The sequence below is a fragment of the Schistocerca gregaria genome, chromosome 7, assembly GCF_023897955.1.
Source record: "Schistocerca gregaria isolate iqSchGreg1 chromosome 7, iqSchGreg1.2, whole genome shotgun sequence".
Taxonomy (NCBI): Eukaryota; Metazoa; Arthropoda; class Insecta; order Orthoptera; family Acrididae; genus Schistocerca; species Schistocerca gregaria.
Window position 1 is genome coordinate 149,597,370 of NC_064926.1, and position 21,446 is coordinate 149,618,815.

The following is a 21,446-nucleotide window of genomic DNA, read 5'->3' on the forward strand; positions in this document are numbered from 1 at the left end:
GCTCTTTGAACAACACTCAGAAGATGCGAAGTTAATTGCGTATACCAATAACTGTATATTGAGCAAGCAGTAAAAGAAACAAAAGAAAAATTCGGAGTAGATATTAAAATCCATGGTGAAGAAATAAAAACTTTGAGGTTCGCCGATGACATCGTAATTCTGTCAGACAGCAAAGGACTTGGAAGAGCAGTTGAGCGGAATGGATAGTGTCTTGAAAGGAGGATATACGAGGAACATCAACAAAATCAAAACGAGGATAATGGAATGTAGTCAAATTAAATCGGGTGATGCTGAGGGAATTAGATTAGGAAATGAGACATTTAAAGCAGTAAAGGAGTTTTGCTATTTGGGGAGCAAAATAACTGATGATGGTCGAAGTAGAGAGGATATGAAATGTAGACTGGCAATGGCAAGGAAAGCGTTTCTGAAGAAGAGAAATTTGTTAACAACGAGTATAAATTTAAGTGTCAGGAAGTCATTTCTGAAAGTATTCGTATGGAGTGTACCCATGTATGGAAGTGAAACGTGGACGATAACTAGTTTGGACAATAAGAGAAAAGAAGCTTTCGAAATGTGGTGCTACAGAAGAATGCTGAAGATTAGATGGGTAGATCACATAACTAATGAGACGGCATTGAACAGAATTGGGGAGGCACAAATTGACTTGAAGGAGGGCTCGGTTAGTAGGACGTTCTGAGGCATCAAGGGATCACCAGTTTAGTATTGGAGGGCAGGGTTGAGGGTAAAAATCGTAGAGGGAGACCAAGAGATGAATACACTAAGCAGATTCAGAAGGATGTAGGTTGCAGTAGGTACTGGGAGATGAAGAATCTTGCACAGGATAGGGTAGCAGAAGAGCTGCATCAAACCACTCTCAGGACTGAAGACCACAACAACAACAACCAATAACTGGAGTGGACCCAGTATTGAACCTTGTGGAACACCAGTACTGATATATGCCCATCAGTCGTATAAACAAAGCATTAGCCCGTGAAGTCTTAAGGGGACCAGTTTGTCGTGCGTTGTGGATTGCTAACGTGAGAACTGGACTGTCCCGATCAGACACGGGCCGAATAGAGGGGTAGGAGGTGTGCGTGCGTGTGGCAGAGCAGCGCCGGCGCTGCGGGCAGGTGCGGCCATATGGTGAGTCAGTACAGTACGGCAGTGGGGGCTCGGCGCCTGGCGCCGGCGGTGCGCCGTTCTGCGCTGCTTTGCGGCGCGGCGGGTCGCGCTCCCGCGATCAATAGCGCTGGCGGCGCCGCAGGCAGCGGCCGAGCGCAGCGCCCCCGGCTAGCTAGCTGTTAGCTGCCGGCTCTAGCCCGCGCTCTGCGGGCCACCCGGCCCCTACAAGGAGGACGCTCCCATACAGTTCGCCTCTCGGTCTAAACTCTATCCTACGTTCACAGTGACTTCAAAAACACCAGGACACCACTATGTAATGCGGTGATCACAAGACGTCGTGAGAGGCGAACTCACCAATATAATAAGATGCGAGGAATAATGTGTTGTCAACAGAGAAGTGTAGTTGCAGAATGGCTCAGTCAGGAGAGCTCAGTATCTTCGAAAATGGACTGGTCATTGGCTATCACGTGAGTAACAAATCCATCAGGGATATTTCATAATGGTTCAAATGCTTAAACCTAACTAACCTAAGGACATCACAGTCGAATTAAGTCTGGTGATGCTGAGGGAATTAGATTAGGAAATGAGACATTTAAAGTAGTAAAGGAGTTTTGCTACTTGGGGAGCAAAATAACTGATGGTGGCCGAGTAGAGAGGATATAAAATGTAGACTGGCAATGGCAAGGAAATCGTTTCTGCAGAAGAGAAATTTGTTAACATCGAGTATTCATTTAAGTGTCAGGAAGTCGTTTCTGAAAGTATTTGTATGGGGTGTAGCCATGTATGGAAATGAAACATGGACGATAAATAGTTTGGACAAGAAGAGACTAGAAGCTTTCGAAATGTGGTGCTACAGAAGAATGTGGAAGATTAGATGAGTAGATTACATAACCAATGAGGAGGTATTGAATAGAATTGGGGAGAAGAGGAGCTTGAGGCACAACTTGACTAGAAGAAGGCATCTGTTGGTAGGACATGTTTTGAGACATCGAGGGATCACCAATTTAGTATTGGAGGGCAGCGTGGAGGGTAAAAATCGAAGAGGGAGACCAAGAGATGAATACACTAAGCAGATTCAGAAGGATGTAGGTTGCAGTAGGTACTGGGAGATGAAGAAGCTTGCACAGAATAGAGTAGCATGGAGAGCTGCATCAAACCAGTCTCCGGACAGATGACCACAACAACAACAACGACATCACACATACCTATGCCCGAGGCAGGATTCGATCCTGCGACCGTAGCAGTAACTTGGTTCCAGACTGAAGGGCCTAGAACCGCTCGGCCACCGCGACCATCGTCAGGAACATTTCAACACATCTAAAGGAGTGGTATCACCTATCGATACTAGCCTACGGACGTCCTGAAGTTGGCAGTGGAGTAGTAAGTTTCCGTCCGACGCCGATATGATTCGCGCGCGACGTGGCGGAGCCAGTGGCGCGCGCATGCTGAGTCACGCCTACATCGGCTTTGGACTACGGGCTCTCTCCGCCGCCGCGAAATGGGGCAGTCGGTGGCGGCCATTCAACCCAGTTGCACTTTGAGCCTCTTTGCTGCGACACTAACGTCCGTGCCTAGTACTGCGAACCTCTTCCTTGTTGACTTTGAGAGTTGGATTTTATTTCTTGCTGCAATATGTATAATGAATTAAGCTTGGGGACATACAAGTTAAGTTAATCTTCTGTTTTCTGTGTTATCGTATTCGCTGATCAATTCTGCTGCTGTCCAGATATCCTACGACGTCCTTGTGGTTTCAATGTGCCGCGAAAGATCGCTGCATCACGGAAGCGTTCGGAAATGGCTTCATAGATCGATGTGCCTATAAAACAGATGTATCGCTGAGTTATTCATTGCTGAACAAATTTCTCGAACTGAAATCCATCGACACTAGTTAAAGGTGTGTGGAGACGGTACAATAGACGTGAGTAACGCTCACAGTGAACAGCGTTTCTGAAACTCATGATCGGCGGCTTACGTTCAAGAATTTCTGTGCATAGCAAAATATCGGCTGGAGTGCCTTAGTAGACCTTGATTATAACGAAGTATGTGCGAGATGGGTACTGCAAATACTTAACTAAAAATAGATATCTATTGTCAATCTGTCGGGAACATCTTGACATATATTAAGCTGAAGGTGACAATTTTCTGAAGATCATCGTCACCGAAGGTAAAATGCAGTGCCATCACTGCTAGCCGAAATCTAAAAGGAGTAAACAAAGAAGTTGTGCAACAGATATCAATCTTCAGGAATAACATTGTGAACAGTTTTTTTAGGATGAGCAATGTATGTTCCTTTTGGATGACTTGGAATCTAAAGCAAGTGTCAATACGGAACGTTTCAAGCCGGTACTGATTAGCCTCAAACCCCAAATTTCTAGGGTCAGGGCAGAGAAGTCAAATTTTCGCTTGCAACACGATTCTGCCAGGACCTGCAACAGTTTTGCGACCTTGAAATATATTCCTGTCGTACAGTCTTGATGAGAAATGTACTACGTAGTCAACATTTTACACACTCAGCTGCCGTCAAAGCTACAGAACAGTGGCCAGTCACACGGTTGACGTTTTTACCACTGCGCATGGAGGCCCTTGTTCATAAATTACAGAGGCGTGCAACGAATGACTATGTGGAAAAGAGCATGTAGCTAAAATCTTACTCTATTTAACTGTATTATTATGTTTTCTGTATTTCTTTTAATTTCCATGGAAACAAAAGTTACCAATTAGTTTCGGAATTAACCTCGTACAAACCATACATGGAAAAGCCGAACAGATCGAGCGTGGAGGCTGCACTTCTACACTATTTGCGATCCTTACGAGGCCTTAATGCGACCTATCCCCTCGCATGGCAATTTCGCCAGGATTTTCGCGCCATAAAACTTTTATCACTCCCTCCATATCCTCCAAAGCCATGCAGTCCCCCTCACGTTATGATCCATCAACCCTTTTCCACGTGATTTTTGTATCAACCGATTGATCTCTCCCATCTCCCCCCTCTCTTAATTAGACACATTCCACTTTCCTCTTACTGTTGTGGTCCTCAGTACAAAGACCAGTTTGCTGCATCTCTCAACTCTATGTGTAGTGTACAAACCTCTCCCCTTCGTAACTACTGCACTCTATACCCATTTGAACCTGCTTACTACAGTCACACATACGTTTCCGTCCATTTCGAAACTGATTCCTTGATTTTTCACGATACTGCAAGAAGTTTTCCCATACATTTTTTTCCCCTGAATTCGATTTAGTACCTCCTCATTAATTATCCAATCTGCCGATCCCGTTTCTATGTTTCTAGAAAACTTGACGCAAGCAACCCTATCGTTCCGTCCCTATTAACCCTCGCATTGAGCTGTGCTTCATCCGACATATCCCGCCTCTCGTCGCAACCTCAATGCAACATTGTTCCATCCCAACCAAGCTTTACGATTTTTAACGTAATATTACTCTCCTCTCCTTGCAGATCTTCCCTTTCCCATCTCTTCGCCCTTCGTTTCTAGTCCTCTTGATCACCCGTTTCTCTCCCACGTACGTTAAAAATACTGTTCCACAAAAACATCACCTACTGTTCACTTCTTTCGAAAGTAAAAAGATCCCTTTATCATTATTACATCCTAACACACTCATACCGTTCGCCACCACCACCACGAACAAAGGATGCTAACGCAAACAAAAATATAAGCACAACAGTATTACTAGATCTTCCAATGTATGTATAAAATATCAGAGGTAATTTCAAAGTGAAGATTTCGCTTTCTTCATACTTACCAAACGATTTAGGACAATAGCAAAATAAATAACCTGCAACTCTAAAAAAAAACATGCGAACGATAGCCTCGATACCAGAAGTAAGCAGATTTAAGTGTTTCCGAACCGAGCCTCAATGCGGAAGGTTACGAAGACAGGCGAAAAAAAGAGAAACGCGTCAAGAGAAGAAAGAGAAAGGCAACATACTAGGAAGATGATGTATTGGAAAGACACAGAAACAAAGTTATTACACCATACCAGCTGGTCAATAGGAAGAGGAAAAATAAACAGCCATATTCATAATGGTGGCTAATTAAATCCCAGATGCGCCGTTGAGCATCCAGTAAATTCACTTTTCACATGCATCGTAATTAGTCAGGTACATTTAAAACGTGACAGACTTTGATCACGATGGGAGGACAACAGTTTTTCACACAATCGGACGGCTGAACACTCCTCAGCAAACGAGGAAAAACAGCATTATTTTCTGTGAAGACACAGAGACAACCTTCGCTGGAGGATAGAGTGGTTGCGCCAATATGCTGACAGTCGGAAAGACAGCCACACTTTCCCTAAATCGATTACAGTGAAAGCTGGGATGGTTTCTTTTAGAAGGGCACGGAACAGACTTTCTTCCTTATCTTTCTTGTGTTGATCTAGAACACCGCCTGGACCCTATCTTCCTTCAGTGTCATCAGCGAGGAGCAATAAAGGGCTCCAAGCCGAATGGATCTGTAAATGATTCCTACTTTCACTACAATTCTGTTTGCCTGTCCTCATCGTAAACAAATTTTACAGATTAATATAGATAGACACGATAGATAGAGATTGAGAGATGCATGAAACAAGTCTTTAGAGTGAGGGTCACTGAAGTAGTACGAAACTGAAATGTGTTCAACGTGGGAGAAGAAAGACGAGGGGGAAGACGGATCAGTCTGTTGATACAAATTTGCCGTGGAGGACGGTAGCTAGATATTGGCGTGAGGACTAGTGCATGGGTTTGGAGGCAGTTTTATGGCGTCTTGTACGGTCATTTCCAAAAGTATTCTGTGTACTACGAAGTATTTAGGAAGAGTAGTTGTACCGATGGCTATCACTCACTATTAATACGATTAACAGGAAAAAGAGAAAAACTACGAAACGAAGACGAACGGATGAGATAGAGAAGGCGAGCGGCCCGATTCATAGCGGTTTCTTTAAGTAAGCGCGAGAGAGTTACAGAGATGTTCAACGAACTCCAGCAGTAGTACTAGGAGAGAGGCGTACCGTACCATGGGGGAAGATTACTGTTGAAATTCTGAGGGCGTGAGTTGGGAGAAGAGTTGGCCAACATAATAGTTCCTCACTTATTTGTCTCGCGAAACGACCACGAGAAAAAAACACTCTGAGAAATAATTGCTCATACGGATGTTTATGGACAATTGGTCACCTCATCGTTCGCGAACGGGACAGAAAATGAGCAAAGCGGTAGTGGTACCAGATGTACCCTCTGCCACATATTGCAACGTGGCTTAATGTGTACAGATATACATTACTGGAAATTAAAATTGGTACACCACGAAGATGATGTGCCAAAAACGCGAAATTTAACCGACAGAACGAGGATGCTGCGATATGCAAATCATTAGCTTTTCAGAGCATTCGCACAAGGTTGGCGCCGGTTGTGACATCTACAACGTGCTGACATGAGGAAAGCTTCCGACCGATTTCCCATACACAAACAGCAGTTGACCGGCGTTCCCTGGTGAAACGTTGTTGTGATGCATCGCGTTAGGAGGAGAGATGCGTACCACCACGTTTCCGACTTGGTTAAAGGTCGGTTTGTAGCCTATCGCGATTGCAGTTTATCGTATCGCGACATTGCTGCTCGCTTTGATCGAAATCCAGTGACTGTTAGCAGAATATGGATTCGGTGGGTCCAGGAGGGTAATATGGAACGTCATGCTGTATCCCAACGACCTCGTATCACTAGCAGTCGAGATGACAGGCATCTTATCCGCATGGCTGTAACGGATCGTGCAGCGACGTCTCGATCCCTGAGTCAACAGATGGGGACGTTTGCAAGACAACAACCATCTGCACGAACAGCTCGACGACGTTTGCAGCAGCATGGACTATCAGCTCGGAGACCATGGCTGCGGTTACCCTTGACACTGTATCACAGACAGAAGCGCGTGCAAAGGTGTACTCGACGACGAACCTGGGTGCACGAATGGCAAAACGTCATTTTTTCGGATGAATCTAGGTTCTGGTTACAGCATCATCCGTGTTTGGCGTCATCGGGGTGAACGCACATTGGAAGCGTGTATTCGTCATGGCCACATTGGCGTATCACCCGGCGTGATGGTATGGGGTGCCACTGGTTACACGTCTCGGTCACTTCTTGTTCGCATTGACGGCACTTTGAACAGTGGACGTTACATTTTAGATATGTTACGACCCGTGGCTCTACCCTTCATTCGATCCTTGCGAAATCCTAAATTTCAGCAGGATAATGCACGACCGCATGTTGCAGGTCCTGTACGGGCCTTTCTGGATACAGAAAATTTTCGACTGCTGCCCTGGCCAGCACATTCTCCAGATCTCACACCAATTGAAAACGACTGGCCAATGGTGGCCGAGCAACTGGCTCATCACAATACGCCGGTCACTACTGTGAATGAACTGTGGTATCGTGTTGAAGCTGCATGGGCAGCTGTACCTGTACACGCCCTCCTAGCTCTGTTGGCTCAATGCCCAGGCGTATCAAGGCCGTTGTTACGGCCAGAGGTGGTTGTTCTGGGTACTGATTTCTCAGGATCTATGCACGCAAATTCCGTGAAAATGTAATCACATGCCAGTTGTGGTATAGTATATTTGCCCAGTGAGTATCCGTTTATCATCTGCTTTTCTTCTTGGTGTAGCAATTTTAATGGCGAGTAGTGTAGATGCAAAGAGGACATCGTGCTCTGAGGCTGACTGAGAAAACGTAGCGTTGGTGGTCGGGATGACAGGAGAGACCGCTCACTGCCGCCACAAAGGCGCGGCTGCCGTGATGAGGGAACAGTTACCGGAGACACGCAGGCAGAAGCCCCTGCGCGCCACTGTAAGAGGAAGCACGCCATCCGGCCGAAAGTGAAACCCCAGCCGTCGGTCGGCGGCGGTGCGGTGTGGTCCGGTGTCCCGACCTGCCCCACGGCGGATCTTGCGTCACGGCCGCTTCCCGCGGCTGCGGGCACGCACCTCGCCACTGCCCGCCCGCGTCTCCCAGACAGCCCCGGGTCCGGAGGTCAACGGTCCCTGCGCCCGCGCAGACGTCCGCTGGCGCGGAGCACTTCTCTCGTCGCTTCTGATTGATTTTAAAGGAAGCGCAGAGTGTCTTCTAGATTTCTTTTATGTTCACCCCATTGCATTTTACTCTCAGGCAAGAACCTACCGTCACGAGCGATATTATCTAGGACGAATAACTAGTGTATTAAACAAACTTCTTGGCAGATTACAGCTGTGTGCCGGACCGTCTCTCGAACAAGGGACCTCAGCCTTTCACGGGAACGTGCTGTGCCAGCTGAGCTACCGGAACACTTCCCACGATTCGCTTTCACAGTACTTCCGTCAGTATCTCATTTCTTATCTTTAAACTTCACAGAAGTTATTCTGAGAACCTTGCGGGACTAGCACTCATGGAAGGTAGGATAATGCGGAGAGATGGCTTGGCGAGTTGTTTCCACAATGAATTTTCACTCTGCAGTGGAGTGTGCGCTGATATTAAACTTCCTGGCCGATTAAAACTTTGCCGGACCGGGCCTCGAACACGGTACCTATGCCCATCCCGCGAAAGGCGAAGGTATCAGGGTGGAGTCCTGAAGCCAACACAGTTTCAATATGCCAGCAAGATTCATATCAGCGCACACTCCGCTGCAGGGTGAAAATTCATTCTGGAAACTAGTGTACTGCACAGCAAGCCCACATTCTACACACGAGGTATACTAAAAATACGGGAATTTTGTTTTATGGAAAGAATTTTATTTATTCGTCTACACCAGTGTTATCCCATTCGAAGTAGTCCACGTTACATATTACACATTTTTCGTAATTCCCGAAACACTTCTGAAACCCTACATCTACACTCAGAAAGCATGGTTAGTCGTTACTGTTCCCGTTCCACTCGTAAATGAAGCTGCCTTACAATCCCTAATTTCTCGTAACTTGCCTTTACGGCACGCTGGCGGGAGTGGAAACGTTCTGCAGGCCGTCGAAAATGCCGGTTCTCTATTTTTAACAGTTTTTCGCGAAAAGAATGTATTCCCTCCAGGAATTCCCATTTGAGTCTACGGAGCATTTCCGTAACTCTCGCATGTTGACCTAAACTAATGGTAATAAATTTTGTATCACGCCTCTGAATTACTTCGATATCCTTCTTTATTCCGACCTGTGGGGATCCCAAACACTCGAGCAGTACTCAAAAATGGGTCGCAGAAGTGTTATGTACGCGGCCTCCTGTTTAGATGAGCTACACTTGCCCAGAATTCTACCAATGAACAGTTATTCTCCTTCCCTACAAGCAACATTTCACGTCGCTTTGCAATGTTAAGGCTAGGTATTTAATCGAAGTGATTGTGTCAAGCAGCATCCCAATAATTCTGTATTCGAACAATACAGGATTCTTTTTGCTGTTCATATGGAGTAATTAACATGTATCCATATTTACAGGAAGCTGGAACTTGTCACACCAAACAGAAATTCTATCGAAGTTGTGTTTTATCCTAGTCACCCCACGATGACACTTTTGCCTTCACTATAGAGTAATCTACTTTATTGCTGGTCACCCTATCACTATCATTGGGATAGCTTGTAGCTCTCTCAATAGTGTGTTTTAATCTCACCACTGCTTGTAAAACGACGGTTCTTCATCGTTTTCTAATTTTTTTGGAAACAGAAAAATTCACAGGGGGCCATATCTGGCGTATAGGGTGCCTGGGATATCAATACAATATTCTTTATGATCAAAAATTCACTAAAAACCAATGAAGAGTGAGCGGGTGCATTATTTTGGTGCAAGCGCCTTGAATTGTTTCGCCACAAATCCGGTTTTTTTTCGGAATTGTTTCAAGCTCAACGGCGTTGTACTTTGAGATAGTAATCCCTATTGATCGTTCGATTTTGTGGGAGGAACTCATAAAATATGTGAACACACTCAGCAAAACCTTCACAGCTGACCTCACTTGTCCTGTTTTTTCTGTCTTGGCGATCCATAACGTTTCCACTGCGACAATTAGGGCATAGTTACGACGCCATAACTGCAAACCATTTATAGCATGTTGCAGTGGTACTGCATTGTTGTTTGCATTATGTAAAAACTACTGAGAAACTTTCATTACCCATTGTTTCCATTCTAAATTCATCACTTTTGTCGCATGTCTTATAGCCAAAACATTCGAGAAAATTTAATGATTTGAGCTAATTGAAATACCAACATCATCGGGGGGGGGGGGGGGGGGTCTCTCATGGAGATAAACAACAGTTCATAATCATTCCTTTTCACTTTTCCAGGTGCTCGTCTTCGATGGCCTCGAGGTCTACTTCAAAACGTTTACGCCACTCGTAAACACTTTGAGCACATTGGACGCAGCAGAAGCAATAGCAAATATTTCCAAAAAAGATGTTTTTATTCCGTCCTACATCTATTGACTGCTCTGCAATAAACACTTAAGTGCTTGGCGGAAATTTCATAAATTAGTATAAATTCTCTGATCCATTTTTATACAAAATAAATAATCGCCTGCTCTAGCAAAACACGTCTCACCTCTTTGACATCTTAAAACAGACTAAATATCAGACACGCCTAACTTACAAAGCCGTCCAGAGCTGATGTTGCAGACCATTCCTTGTTATTCTGACGATTCCCGAATGTTCTGTTTAGAATTGGTGGGACATTAGGATGTGCGTTGTCGTACGTCCATTGTGGTATCTGCAGAATATCTGTTAGCAACAGTGGATCCTTGGGGCTATTAAGCGTCCCATGTATAAAACAGCGACCCTTGATGAGATTCTGAACAGCCAGTACAAAACATACAGAGGCAAATGTTTTTGTGTATACACTTCTCTCAGCTAGCTTGTATTTTCACCTGAGCAGTTGTCAATATTATGAAACACTATTTGCCCGTGGTTTGTAAACGAAGCCTTATCCGTTAGCAGAGTCTTGTGTAGAAACACCACATCACTTTGCAGTTACCATAAGCACCATGTAGCGAAATGTAACCGATGCTGAGAGTAAGTTTAAATTTTTTTTAAGAATATTACCAAAAGCAGATAGAACTAGGCACAATCAGTATACCAGCACATAAACATGCCACACTTCTGTCTTGTTAGTATTTTGTTAATTTACACAGGTGTTATGTCGTGGAAGTCATCTTCCTGGGCTCTCTACAACGCCACAGAAAATAAATACTTAGTCCAGTGTTACAATTCGGCAGCTATGAACGTTAAATATACATTTGTGCATCAGAAAATCATCCACACTGACCTACGCACATTAGCGAAAAATGCGTCTCTGTACATTTACCTGTTGTAGATATTGCCTCTCTTCGCTGCCACACCCAATACACAGCCCTTAATCCACTTTACTGCGCATGGTAGAAGTTACTTAGTACCACTGTTAGATCCACTCAATTTATTCCATCTGCGTTTTGGGCAAAGTCAAAGATGATCGTCAGCCTGCGTTCCCGCAAACCGACAGAATTAATTGGGACAATGGGAAGACACTAAGTTCGCATTTCGGTGGGGTGTGGTTCATATCACTGTCCGGCAATTCATGGTTTCCCTAAACCGATTAATGCAAATACTGGGATGTTTCCGTTGAAACATAGGCGTCCAGTTTCCTGCTCCTATGCGAACTTCGGTTTTGTCGTCAGTAGCCACGTCGTCGACGGCACGTTAAACCGTAATATTCCTTCTGTAGATACCCCAATCTCTTACATTACTGCAGGATTGTTTCACAGTCCACCACTCATACCTTTCTCTACATTTTCGAAACAACGTCGCTTCCTTTCCAATAATGTTAAACAGAAAGTAAAGTGACTGGAAAAAGTGTTACAAAAATGACTCCTACCTCAGTTACCCGAGCTTGTCTGTTGCCTTTTCCTATGGGCTACACCGTACTGTTATGATCTAAGCGCACGGTCACTTCCGTCGGGCCGGGACAGCTTAAAACACTGGAGAATCATAGAACGTATCTCAACAGCGTCTTGTACACGGTTTCACCAACAAAAGCACTGTAGTTTACCAAACTCGTTCCATTATCTTCCATTTGACGTCACACATTCCTTACAGATCACAAAATTTCAATGTATTGCAAGTAGACATCCGAATGCATTGAGGGGTTCTTTCCATTGCATACCGCAAATTACGTTGTTGATAATTGGTATTAAATACACTAAGTGGAAATGTGAAGTCGTTCTACATTTGCTAGCCACTTTGGAGTGATGGGGAATCAGACATTGATTTCCTATAACAGTGTCAAAAACTGTCTTCAAACTCCATACCGGCCAATGCTCCTTACACGGGCGCGAGTAGGCGATTCAGAGCTAGCTCACTTCCCAGTCTCGTAATATAGTGTTATGCGAGTTACGCAATATTAAAAACAACCACACTTGTTCAAATGTTTCAAGTGGCTCTGAGCACTATGGGACTCAACTGCTGTGGTTATCAGTCCCCTAGAACTTAGAACTACTTAAACCTAACTAACCTAAGGACATCACACACATCCATGCCCGAGGCAGGATTCGAACCTGCGACCGTAGCAGTCGCACGGTTCCGGACTGCGCACCTAGAACCGCGAGACCACCGCGGCCGGCAACCACACTTGTGATGGTTGTCTCTTTTATAGTGTGCAACACTTCCTAAAGATCTTCCGTTGCGCCCGAGACAGGATAATCTCTCTGCACGAGGTAAAGAGGTAATAAATTCAAAGTATTGCGAAGCGGCCGCACTCAGTAACTGTAGATGAACTAGCGCATATAGATTATGGTATTTGCAACAATATTTCGGCAAATTTTTATCGTATATATCCACCGTTGCGGCGCACTATTTAGGAAACTCAACTCGCAGCGGAGCTCAACCCGTCCTTCCAGTTTCACCAGTGAAACTTAAGAAATACTGCTGACCCTACCTGTCAAATCTTTTTTGTATATTCAGAACTGTAACGGCCCTAGCACGCCTCCTTGACATACATAAGTTATTACATCTACATCTGTCGTTCCATATAACGTACTGGTTTCTTTGGTAGAACATTCTTGGATCCCTTCACTTGCGTGTGAAGGTCTTCCGTTGACTGTATCTTGGTGGCCAGGCAGCATGCGGTATAGTTTCGAGCACCATTTACAAATCTAGGATGCCTGATTATATCTTGTCACCTGTGTCCACTTTTTGCAAAGTATATCAGGGTTGGTTCAAATGGTTCTGAGCACTTTGGGACTTAACATCTGAGGTCATCAGTCCCCTAGAACTTAGAACTACTTAACTCTAACTAACCTAAGGACATCGCACACATCCATGCCCGTGACAGAATTCGAACATGCGAGCGTAGCGGCCGCTCGGTTCCAGACTGAAACGCCTAGAGCCGCTCGGCCACACCGACCGGCGTATTTCAGGGAAGACAATCTTTAACCTTATGAAATACTCCAGTATCCAAAGGCAGTTGTTTGTATTTCCTTTTGTAGCGTGCCCAACATGCCCGCATCTCGTTGTAGCGTTCTCGCTTCCCACGCCCGGGTTCCCGGTTTCGATTCCCGGCGGGGTCAGGGATTTTCTCTGCCTCGTGATGGCTGGGTGTTGTGTGCTGTCCTTAGGTTAGTTAGGTTTAAGTAGTTCTAAGTTCTAGGGGACTGATGACCACAGATGTTAAGTCCCATAGTGCTCAGAGCCATTTGAACCATTTGAACACCAACATGGATACGCAGGTTAGAACTTTAATCCACTATTGGTACTGGCGCCATTAGGAACGGCACAGCACCTCAGTTACGGTGGAGGAAACTGAATTCTGTGTCACTGTAGACACCAGTCTTACATACACATGAAGTTTTTAAGGGAAAAGACGCGAAATCAAATTTAGTAAGAGAGGGCAAACTTAAGAATTTTGCTCGTAGTAACAATCAACTTTATAATCTCTGTACCAGAATTGGTGTAGGAGCTTAAAGCAGGAAACGCTGATTTTTTGTCTCCCGTCGACATCAAAGTCACTAACGACTGAGCAGAAGCTAGGTTTGGGAAACAGTAGGTAAGAAGCCGAATGTGAGCTCCTATATGGATGCATCAGCTCTTTCTCTTTCATGGACTTATAGGTAGTGCGAAAATTGACAGGCGGAAGTTGAGTTGAACGCAGTGGGTTGAACGTCCCGAGCAGTACGCCACTGTGGTGGAGTATGCGATTAAAAATCTGTCACTGCATGTTGCGATTGCCATAATATGTATTAAACCACAATTATTGAGTGCAGTGACTTGGCAGAAGGTTTACTTCATGTCAAAAATGGTTCAAATGGCTCTGAGCACTATGTAACTTAACATCTGTGGTCATCAGTCCCCTAGAAGTTGGAACTACATAAAGCTAACTAACCTAAGGGCATCACACACATCCATGCCCGAGGCAGGATTCGAAGCTGCGACCGTAGCAGTCGCGCGGTTCCGGACTGCGCGCCTAGAACCGCTAGACCACCGCGGTCGGCTTACTTCATGTCCCTATTGACCTATGCAGACCCGTTATCTTGTTTCTCGGGCCCAACTGTGTGGAGGAGATCTTTGGACTTACTGCATATTATAAAACAGACAGCTGTTACAACCTTGAATTTTTTAAATTGTTGCATAATGCTCAAAGCAATATTTTTCGAGACTGGAGCGTGAGCCAGGTTCGGATCGCCTCCTCGCCCTGTACTAAGGTCTGGTAGAGTTTAAAGATAGTTTCTCAGCGTTATAGGAGAATAAAGGGCTGGTTCCCATCTCCGTTACTCAAATAGAAACAGAAAAATGTACACACACCAAAAATAAAGTTCGCGATTGTCACTCTTGAAGTATAGCCATGCTTCAAAATGACATACGGGCACAGAAACAAGTAACACGGTCATGGCTAGCAAATACCTGTCAGGTACGGATGCTACGATCTGCAGCGTGGCAAACAGAAGGATATAACAGTCTGAAGCCTTATCATTCATTACTGCTAGCTTACCCTTCCGTCCGAATACAGTTCTACGTAACAAGTTAAATTAAGTCATGTTTCTTAACTACTGGGGTCTATGTCTTATAGAAGAGTACTTTTTACTGTCTCTTGCATTAGGGTTACTTCCCGGTCCTTTGAGGGACAGAGCTTTGGAAAAACGTTTTTTGTACACCTTTGTACGAAACGTTATTTGCAAAATTTTACCTAAGCGTCGTCTATGGGACAGATAAGTAAAGGGGTTGAATATTCAGTTTCTGCCCTGAACGCCCTGAATTTGGAATTTTGATATCCAGTTTCTAGTGGCATTATATTCCACTATTCCCCTCTTTGTTGCAGATGCTCCGTTTTTGCAGATTATTATGCTAATGAAACTATGCTCCTTAACACATTTACATACCGTACTTTGGCCACATAATTAGAGGCTGTGGTACTTTTTTAAGGGATACGTGAATTCTCTGTACAAGATAAATTTTTTTGACTGCAATTAGGAGGAGGGTAGTTAATCCCAGCCAATTGACGCAGTGGTCTAGGCTCAGGACTCGCTTGTGGGTATCGGCTCGAGCACCTATCCAGTCGACCTAAACTAGGTCCTCGACGGCCTGCCTAAACAACCTAAAGCGAATGATGGGATTGTTCTGATAAGAAAATAGCGGGAGATTTATCCCACCTCCTCCAGCGACCTCACGGATGTAGAGACTGGTAACTTTGAGAGAGAATCGAACTGGAGGACTATAACATCCAAATCACAACTTACTACGGCTGGCAGAAAACAAACGCAGATGTAGGAACCACGCATCGGGCGGTCTGCAGTGTCGATCAGTCATGAAATCACGTGATCCTCCTCACTTTCATCTCAGAATATGGCGGACACACAATATGATTGTGATGCCGACCTATTGGCGCAATTCTGCTACGATAACACACAGGTAACTGTAGTCTGTGGAGGGAAGGCCCAACGATATCGGATCCCTTGTTTTTTTTTTTTTTTTTTAACTGCACGTTATTTACACAATTCGAGGAGCTTCTCGGTTGGTAGGTGTCACACGTTGTCTGGAGTCCAGTTTTGAGAATGAAATTTCGTGGAATTCCGCTTGTGTCAACAGTGCAAGCCGAATGCAGCTTGATTCTCTTCTGATCGATGGTGTAGTCTGAGAACAAAATGGCAGTACTAAACGGTTATTTGAACAATGAATCAAAGCACATGTATGGGATACGTACTGTATTGATTAACTAAAACAATTACTTTTTCTAATGTCGCTACTTCAGCTAAGCTAAAACTCTCTAATGTATTGCCTAAAACAGTTTGTTCGTTTAAGCAAGAGATGTAAGTTACAATAACTAATTGGTACTTTACAATGAGAAGAAAAGAGGTAATAAAATAAACAAAGTGGGAGGTCATACGAAACTGAGCTACAAACCATTCATTAACACCTTTCTAATCTGAAATCTCCCATGGTTTGAAGGAGGCGCATCAGCTAGCGAGAATTACTGAAATTGTGACGAAATGCGCGAGGCATGTCTCAAAAGCTTGGGAGACGCCCCTTTACGTAAGCAACGATGGCTCGTGGAGCGCGCTTAGGTGACTTGTTTACTAAGTAGGATCTCCGTTTTGTTCGTGATACTGAAAAGACAGAAATTCTCCTCCGAAGTACTATCGAATTAGTCTTTCAGTATGCGATGACTCTTAGGGTAATCAGTGAGTTTTATAGATAATCAGAGAAATGGCTTTCTAAGCCTTGCGGTTTGCTGTCGAATAGGGGTCATCAGAGTTTATTTTCAGTTACGCCTCAGATAGTATGGATCTACAGACAGTCGCAACGCTGTAACCTACTCGACACTGGAAGTTAAGTAATGCGCAGAGTGTAAGATACACAAATAATCAATACGTAATGAAATAACTGGTTATTTGTTATATTTATGGGTAGGGTGACCAGCGTGAGTGCTCTTTACTTGAGTGAGGAATGATGTTTAGCGCAAAGCTGTTCAGGACATGTATTTGAACTAAATTTTTGCAACAATACGACAAATTAGGACGGGAAGTCCAAGTAACGTTTTGATATGATATAGAAACTAGCTGACAAGACTTACTAGTGCCAACTACATTAGATTCACACACCTCCTTTCAAAAATTTAAAAGGAGCGGAAAGTATTTTACTTCCTATTGCTCATATTTCGTCTAGTAATTGTTGCCTTTTCATCACTACGGATCTTTGTTCCACTCCACAGTTCTGTCTCAATTACTACGCGGTCTGTCTATGGCTTCGGCACGTCGAACTGACACACGTCAGGGCATTGCGTCACACCGCGCCAAACGGTAAGACACGAATTAATTCTAACTCGCTAGCAAGCAGTCGATAGCCCGCTAGTTCGACGTAGCTAAGAATATTTTACACCGGGATTGGTTTTCCGTTCAGTACACGTTAATATAAAATGTTGCAACTGGCGCTAGGTGCACGTACACATAGAAGAGTTATTAACTGACAAACAAATAGATGAATGTTTGCCATTGGAAAATTATACTGTTGAGTAGTTTCCATCCGCTTTTAGCGCAATGCAGATGGTAGATGACAAATGTGATAGTCTGACAGATGACGACCACGCCGGTAGTCAACGATTCTCCATAGGTAGCAGAGCTAGAGGCGATTTATTGTGCTGGGTCATTTTCTAGGTAGATATTCAGCAAATTACTCGAACCTTATGAGACACCTGTGCTGAGATTCTGCCTTTCCTGATTGTCATTTTTTTTCGCGAGGTCGTTTCTTCACGGGATCACAGAGTTATTGGCGAGCGCGCTACTGACTGAATATTGCGTACCTTTAGCGACGCGTCCTAGGATGGCGTCGCGGTGCTCGGCGGAGCGCGGCTCGCCGACGACGATGAGCAGGTAGCAGCCGGCTAGCGGCGACGGCGGCGGGGGCGGGGCCTCCTCCATCTCGTCCGAGTCGGTCTCGTGTGGTAGCCACGAGCGCCGCGGGACGAGTGACGGGACCTGCGGGCGCGCCGGCGCTCCAGCGCGCGGACTCGCCGCTGCGCATGCGCGGCCGACCGTGCTGCCCCCGCGCAGCCACGCCGCCAACTGCCGAGGGGGCGCGCCCGATTCGACGTCGGGGGTGACTGCCAACCCTTCCTACCGCAAGCGTCCTGTTCCGTCGCCGGCCTATCCGTATGTACTGTTGTGTAACAAGTGATCTCGATGCACTCGTTCTGCATCTGCTGCGTATACACCAACCCACCATATGGTAGCACACCCCAATACCACACAACAAAAGACTTATCTAAGAAGAAAATTTCACAAGCAAAGATCGCTAAATTTGTATTTTATTGGATGACCGGTTTCCACAGTGCTGTGCTGTCGTCATCGGCAGGAGGATGAACAGCAGTTGATAACAAAAATGTTACAATCATCATATTGCCACTTGATAAACTGTCTTGTTACGTAACCTATGGAATTATACCATATCTAATGCTTTTGAATTTTTGCTATATATTATCCACCAGTGTCACAAATCACTTTAAATTGCATATGCAGTTCCCACTACCGTGAAGATCACCATATAGCGACGTGTCAAATGTTAAAGTATGATGTACAAACATAAACACAGCTATTTTGCGCAGATGGCAAGTGGTCATGTGCACTGCCAGCTGGTAACTGATGGAAGTGATATAAACACAACGACCTCCATATACGTCCACGAGGTGGCACTGTGGCAGTTCGCTAGATTATCTTCTGGCCTATAGCGTAAGACGTAGATACATAATTCCATATAACTAGTAATGCATTATTAATCATTTTTATTTCCATTATCATGCAATCCAAATCAGAGAAGTATAATTAATGTGTGTACCTTTAATTATTTCGTAGAGTAAACTATATACTACTTACTTTAGGAAACAAGAATTAGGCGCGCAATATGCTAAACGTAGACCTTTTTTTATATGAAATAGATTCTTTAGGCTGCATATCTCTTCTGGTGTACTCTGTATGATCTTTATAATTTATATCTGAACGTCCATAGTTATGTTTCGAAGTGGTCATCACAATATATTTATTTTATATAAAAAAGAGTGTTACGCATACAGTATTGTTCGTGTGTATGTGAAACTTACGTTGGGTCTGATTCAAGAGATTGAGAAGGTCCAAAGAAGAGCGACAAGATTCGTGACTGGTACATTTAGCCATGGCGGGAGCGTTACAAATCGCATAGACAGTTTGAAGTGGGACACACTTGCAGATAGATGACGCGCTAAAGAGAAATTTCGAAATCCAATCTTCACCGAGGATGTAGAGCATTCATATATTATTACCACAAATTTTCAAATGGCGTAATGATCGTCATTCAAAGATAAGGGAAATAAGAGCTCATACTGAGGCGTTCAGACAGTCATTTTTCCCTCGTGCAATCCGTGAGGGGAACAGAGGGGGGGGGGGGGGGGATATGACTTTGGCGTGAATTGTACCCTCCGCCACACACCGATTGGTGGCTAGCGGAGTATATATGTAGCTGTAGACATTATAAACAGATCACCATTGAAAGTATAATGATAATCTTATATAATTGCCCATGATCTCTGTAGTAGTGGGAAGTGTGTATGCAATGTGGAGCGATTTCTATCACTGATGGACAATATGTTGTTTAATTTCAAAAGAGTAAGATATGTTACAGCTCCATAGGTTGTGAAACAAGACAGTTTATCAAATGGCAATATCTTGATTGTAAGATTTTTTTCCTTTCAACTTCTGTTCATTCTCTTGTAGACCCGATGACAGCAGCATAGCTCTGTCGAAATCCATCATCCAATAAAATGAGTATTTAGCGATCTCGGCTAGTGAAGGTGTCTCTGATGACACCTCCGGAGCGGGCTACGCTACACTCTACGCAGAATTTACCGCATCGTTGCACTTAAGAAAAAGCTGAAGCACGTACTTTCATAAGCCTCATAACTTCTCCTTGAAAAATAAACAATACTCTTTCTGTCAAACATTAAATCACGCATCTTTCTAGCCCCTCTCATTATTACTTGCCGGCCACGTTGACCAAGAAGTTCTAGGGTCATCAGTCCGGACCTCGCTGCTGCTACGGTCGCAGGTTCGAATCCTGCCCAGGGCATGGATGTGTGTGATGTCCTTAGGTTAGTTAGGTTTAAGTAGTTCTAAGTTCTAGGGGCCTGATGACCTCAGGTGTTAAGCCCCACAGCGCTCAGAACCATTTGAACCATTATTACTTGTGCCACTATTGACGCTCCTATCCCTCTTCCTCTCACGTTCATTGATGCCAGAGTGCTCCGTTTCAAGTCTGCCTGACTGTGCCGTCGTCGTCTTCTGCTAATGACAGGTGTTTGCCTCGTTTGTCACCCTCACTCCGTCGACGCACTGGACCAGTTCTCGCTGAAGCTCTTGGGTCGTGATCCAGGCAATCATTCGCCTTGCGGTTGTTCGTGTTTTCAAACTTGTGGGGTACCCACTTTCCTCATTGTCCTTCCAATTTCTTTTCCTTGCTTACTGTTCCACAATGTTCTCTTTTAGACGCATTTGTTCTCTTGGCCCACACATTTATTCCTTGGGTCTGTCTTAGTACCTACATTTCCACTGCCGGTAATTTTTGTTTCATCTTTTTAGTTTCTGCTGTATGTGTCATAAAAGGACGCACAATCGTTTTATGTATTTTTGTTTCCCCCTCAGTTGTCATGAGATTGTTTCACCATACAGGTATCCGGCTACCCTTATTGTCTTTGTGACTTGTTTTTTCTTACTTCCACGGTTTTAACATGCATGTTTTGTTCTATTTTACATGACTTAATACGAATTCTTCTTTTTTAGCTATAGTTGCTACAGTCGTCCACTTCTGATGTTATTTCACAGCTTAATACTTTTTGTTTTTTGTATCTAATTATCTATTGCTTGTCAAGTCAAAGATACTTATTGAATTGTGTGTACTGATGCTCCTCAAAATTTATTGATGCTCCATTTGCGTGATCAGTTCCTTGAGGTTTTAAATATTTCCTGAGATCTTCTGTCAACAAGAATAATGATACGACTTTTTATCCCTATTTTTGTATCATTTAAGAAAAGGCAAAATTTGTGTCTTCTGGCAATGCAACGCATATCAGAAACAATAGAAGACCAAAAAGTATGAATCCTTCACATTGTAAGTACATATTGCCTGATGGACACGCAAATAAGATAATAAATGAAACTTCCTGGCAGATCGAAACTGTGTGCCGAAACGGGACTCGAACTCGGGACCTTTGCTCTACCAGGAGAGCTTCTGTAAAGTTTGGAAGGTAGGAGACGAGGTACTGGCAGAAGTAAAGCTTTGAGGACGGGGCGTGGGTCGGGGTACCTAGTTGGTAGAGCACTTGCCCGCGAAAGGCAAAGGTTCCGAGTTCGAGTATCGGT

At 44.3% G+C, this 21,446-nt stretch overlaps 1 protein-coding gene across 1 annotated transcript in view; it reads right to left on the reverse strand.

Moving 5' to 3' along the window:
• The window catches only part of LOC126281761 (microtubule-associated protein futsch), a 791,323-nt gene extending 772,623 nt beyond the window's left edge, over positions 1 to 18,700 (reverse strand). Inside the window, exon 1 of the mRNA XM_049980959.1 lies at positions 17,864 to 18,700. Within this exon, the coding sequence (XP_049836916.1) occupies positions 17,864 to 17,981 (118 nt within the window). The 5' untranslated portion in view covers positions 17,982 to 18,700. The remainder of the gene's footprint in view (positions 1 to 17,863) is intronic.
• Between the last annotated feature and the right edge of the window lie 2,746 nt (positions 18,701 to 21,446).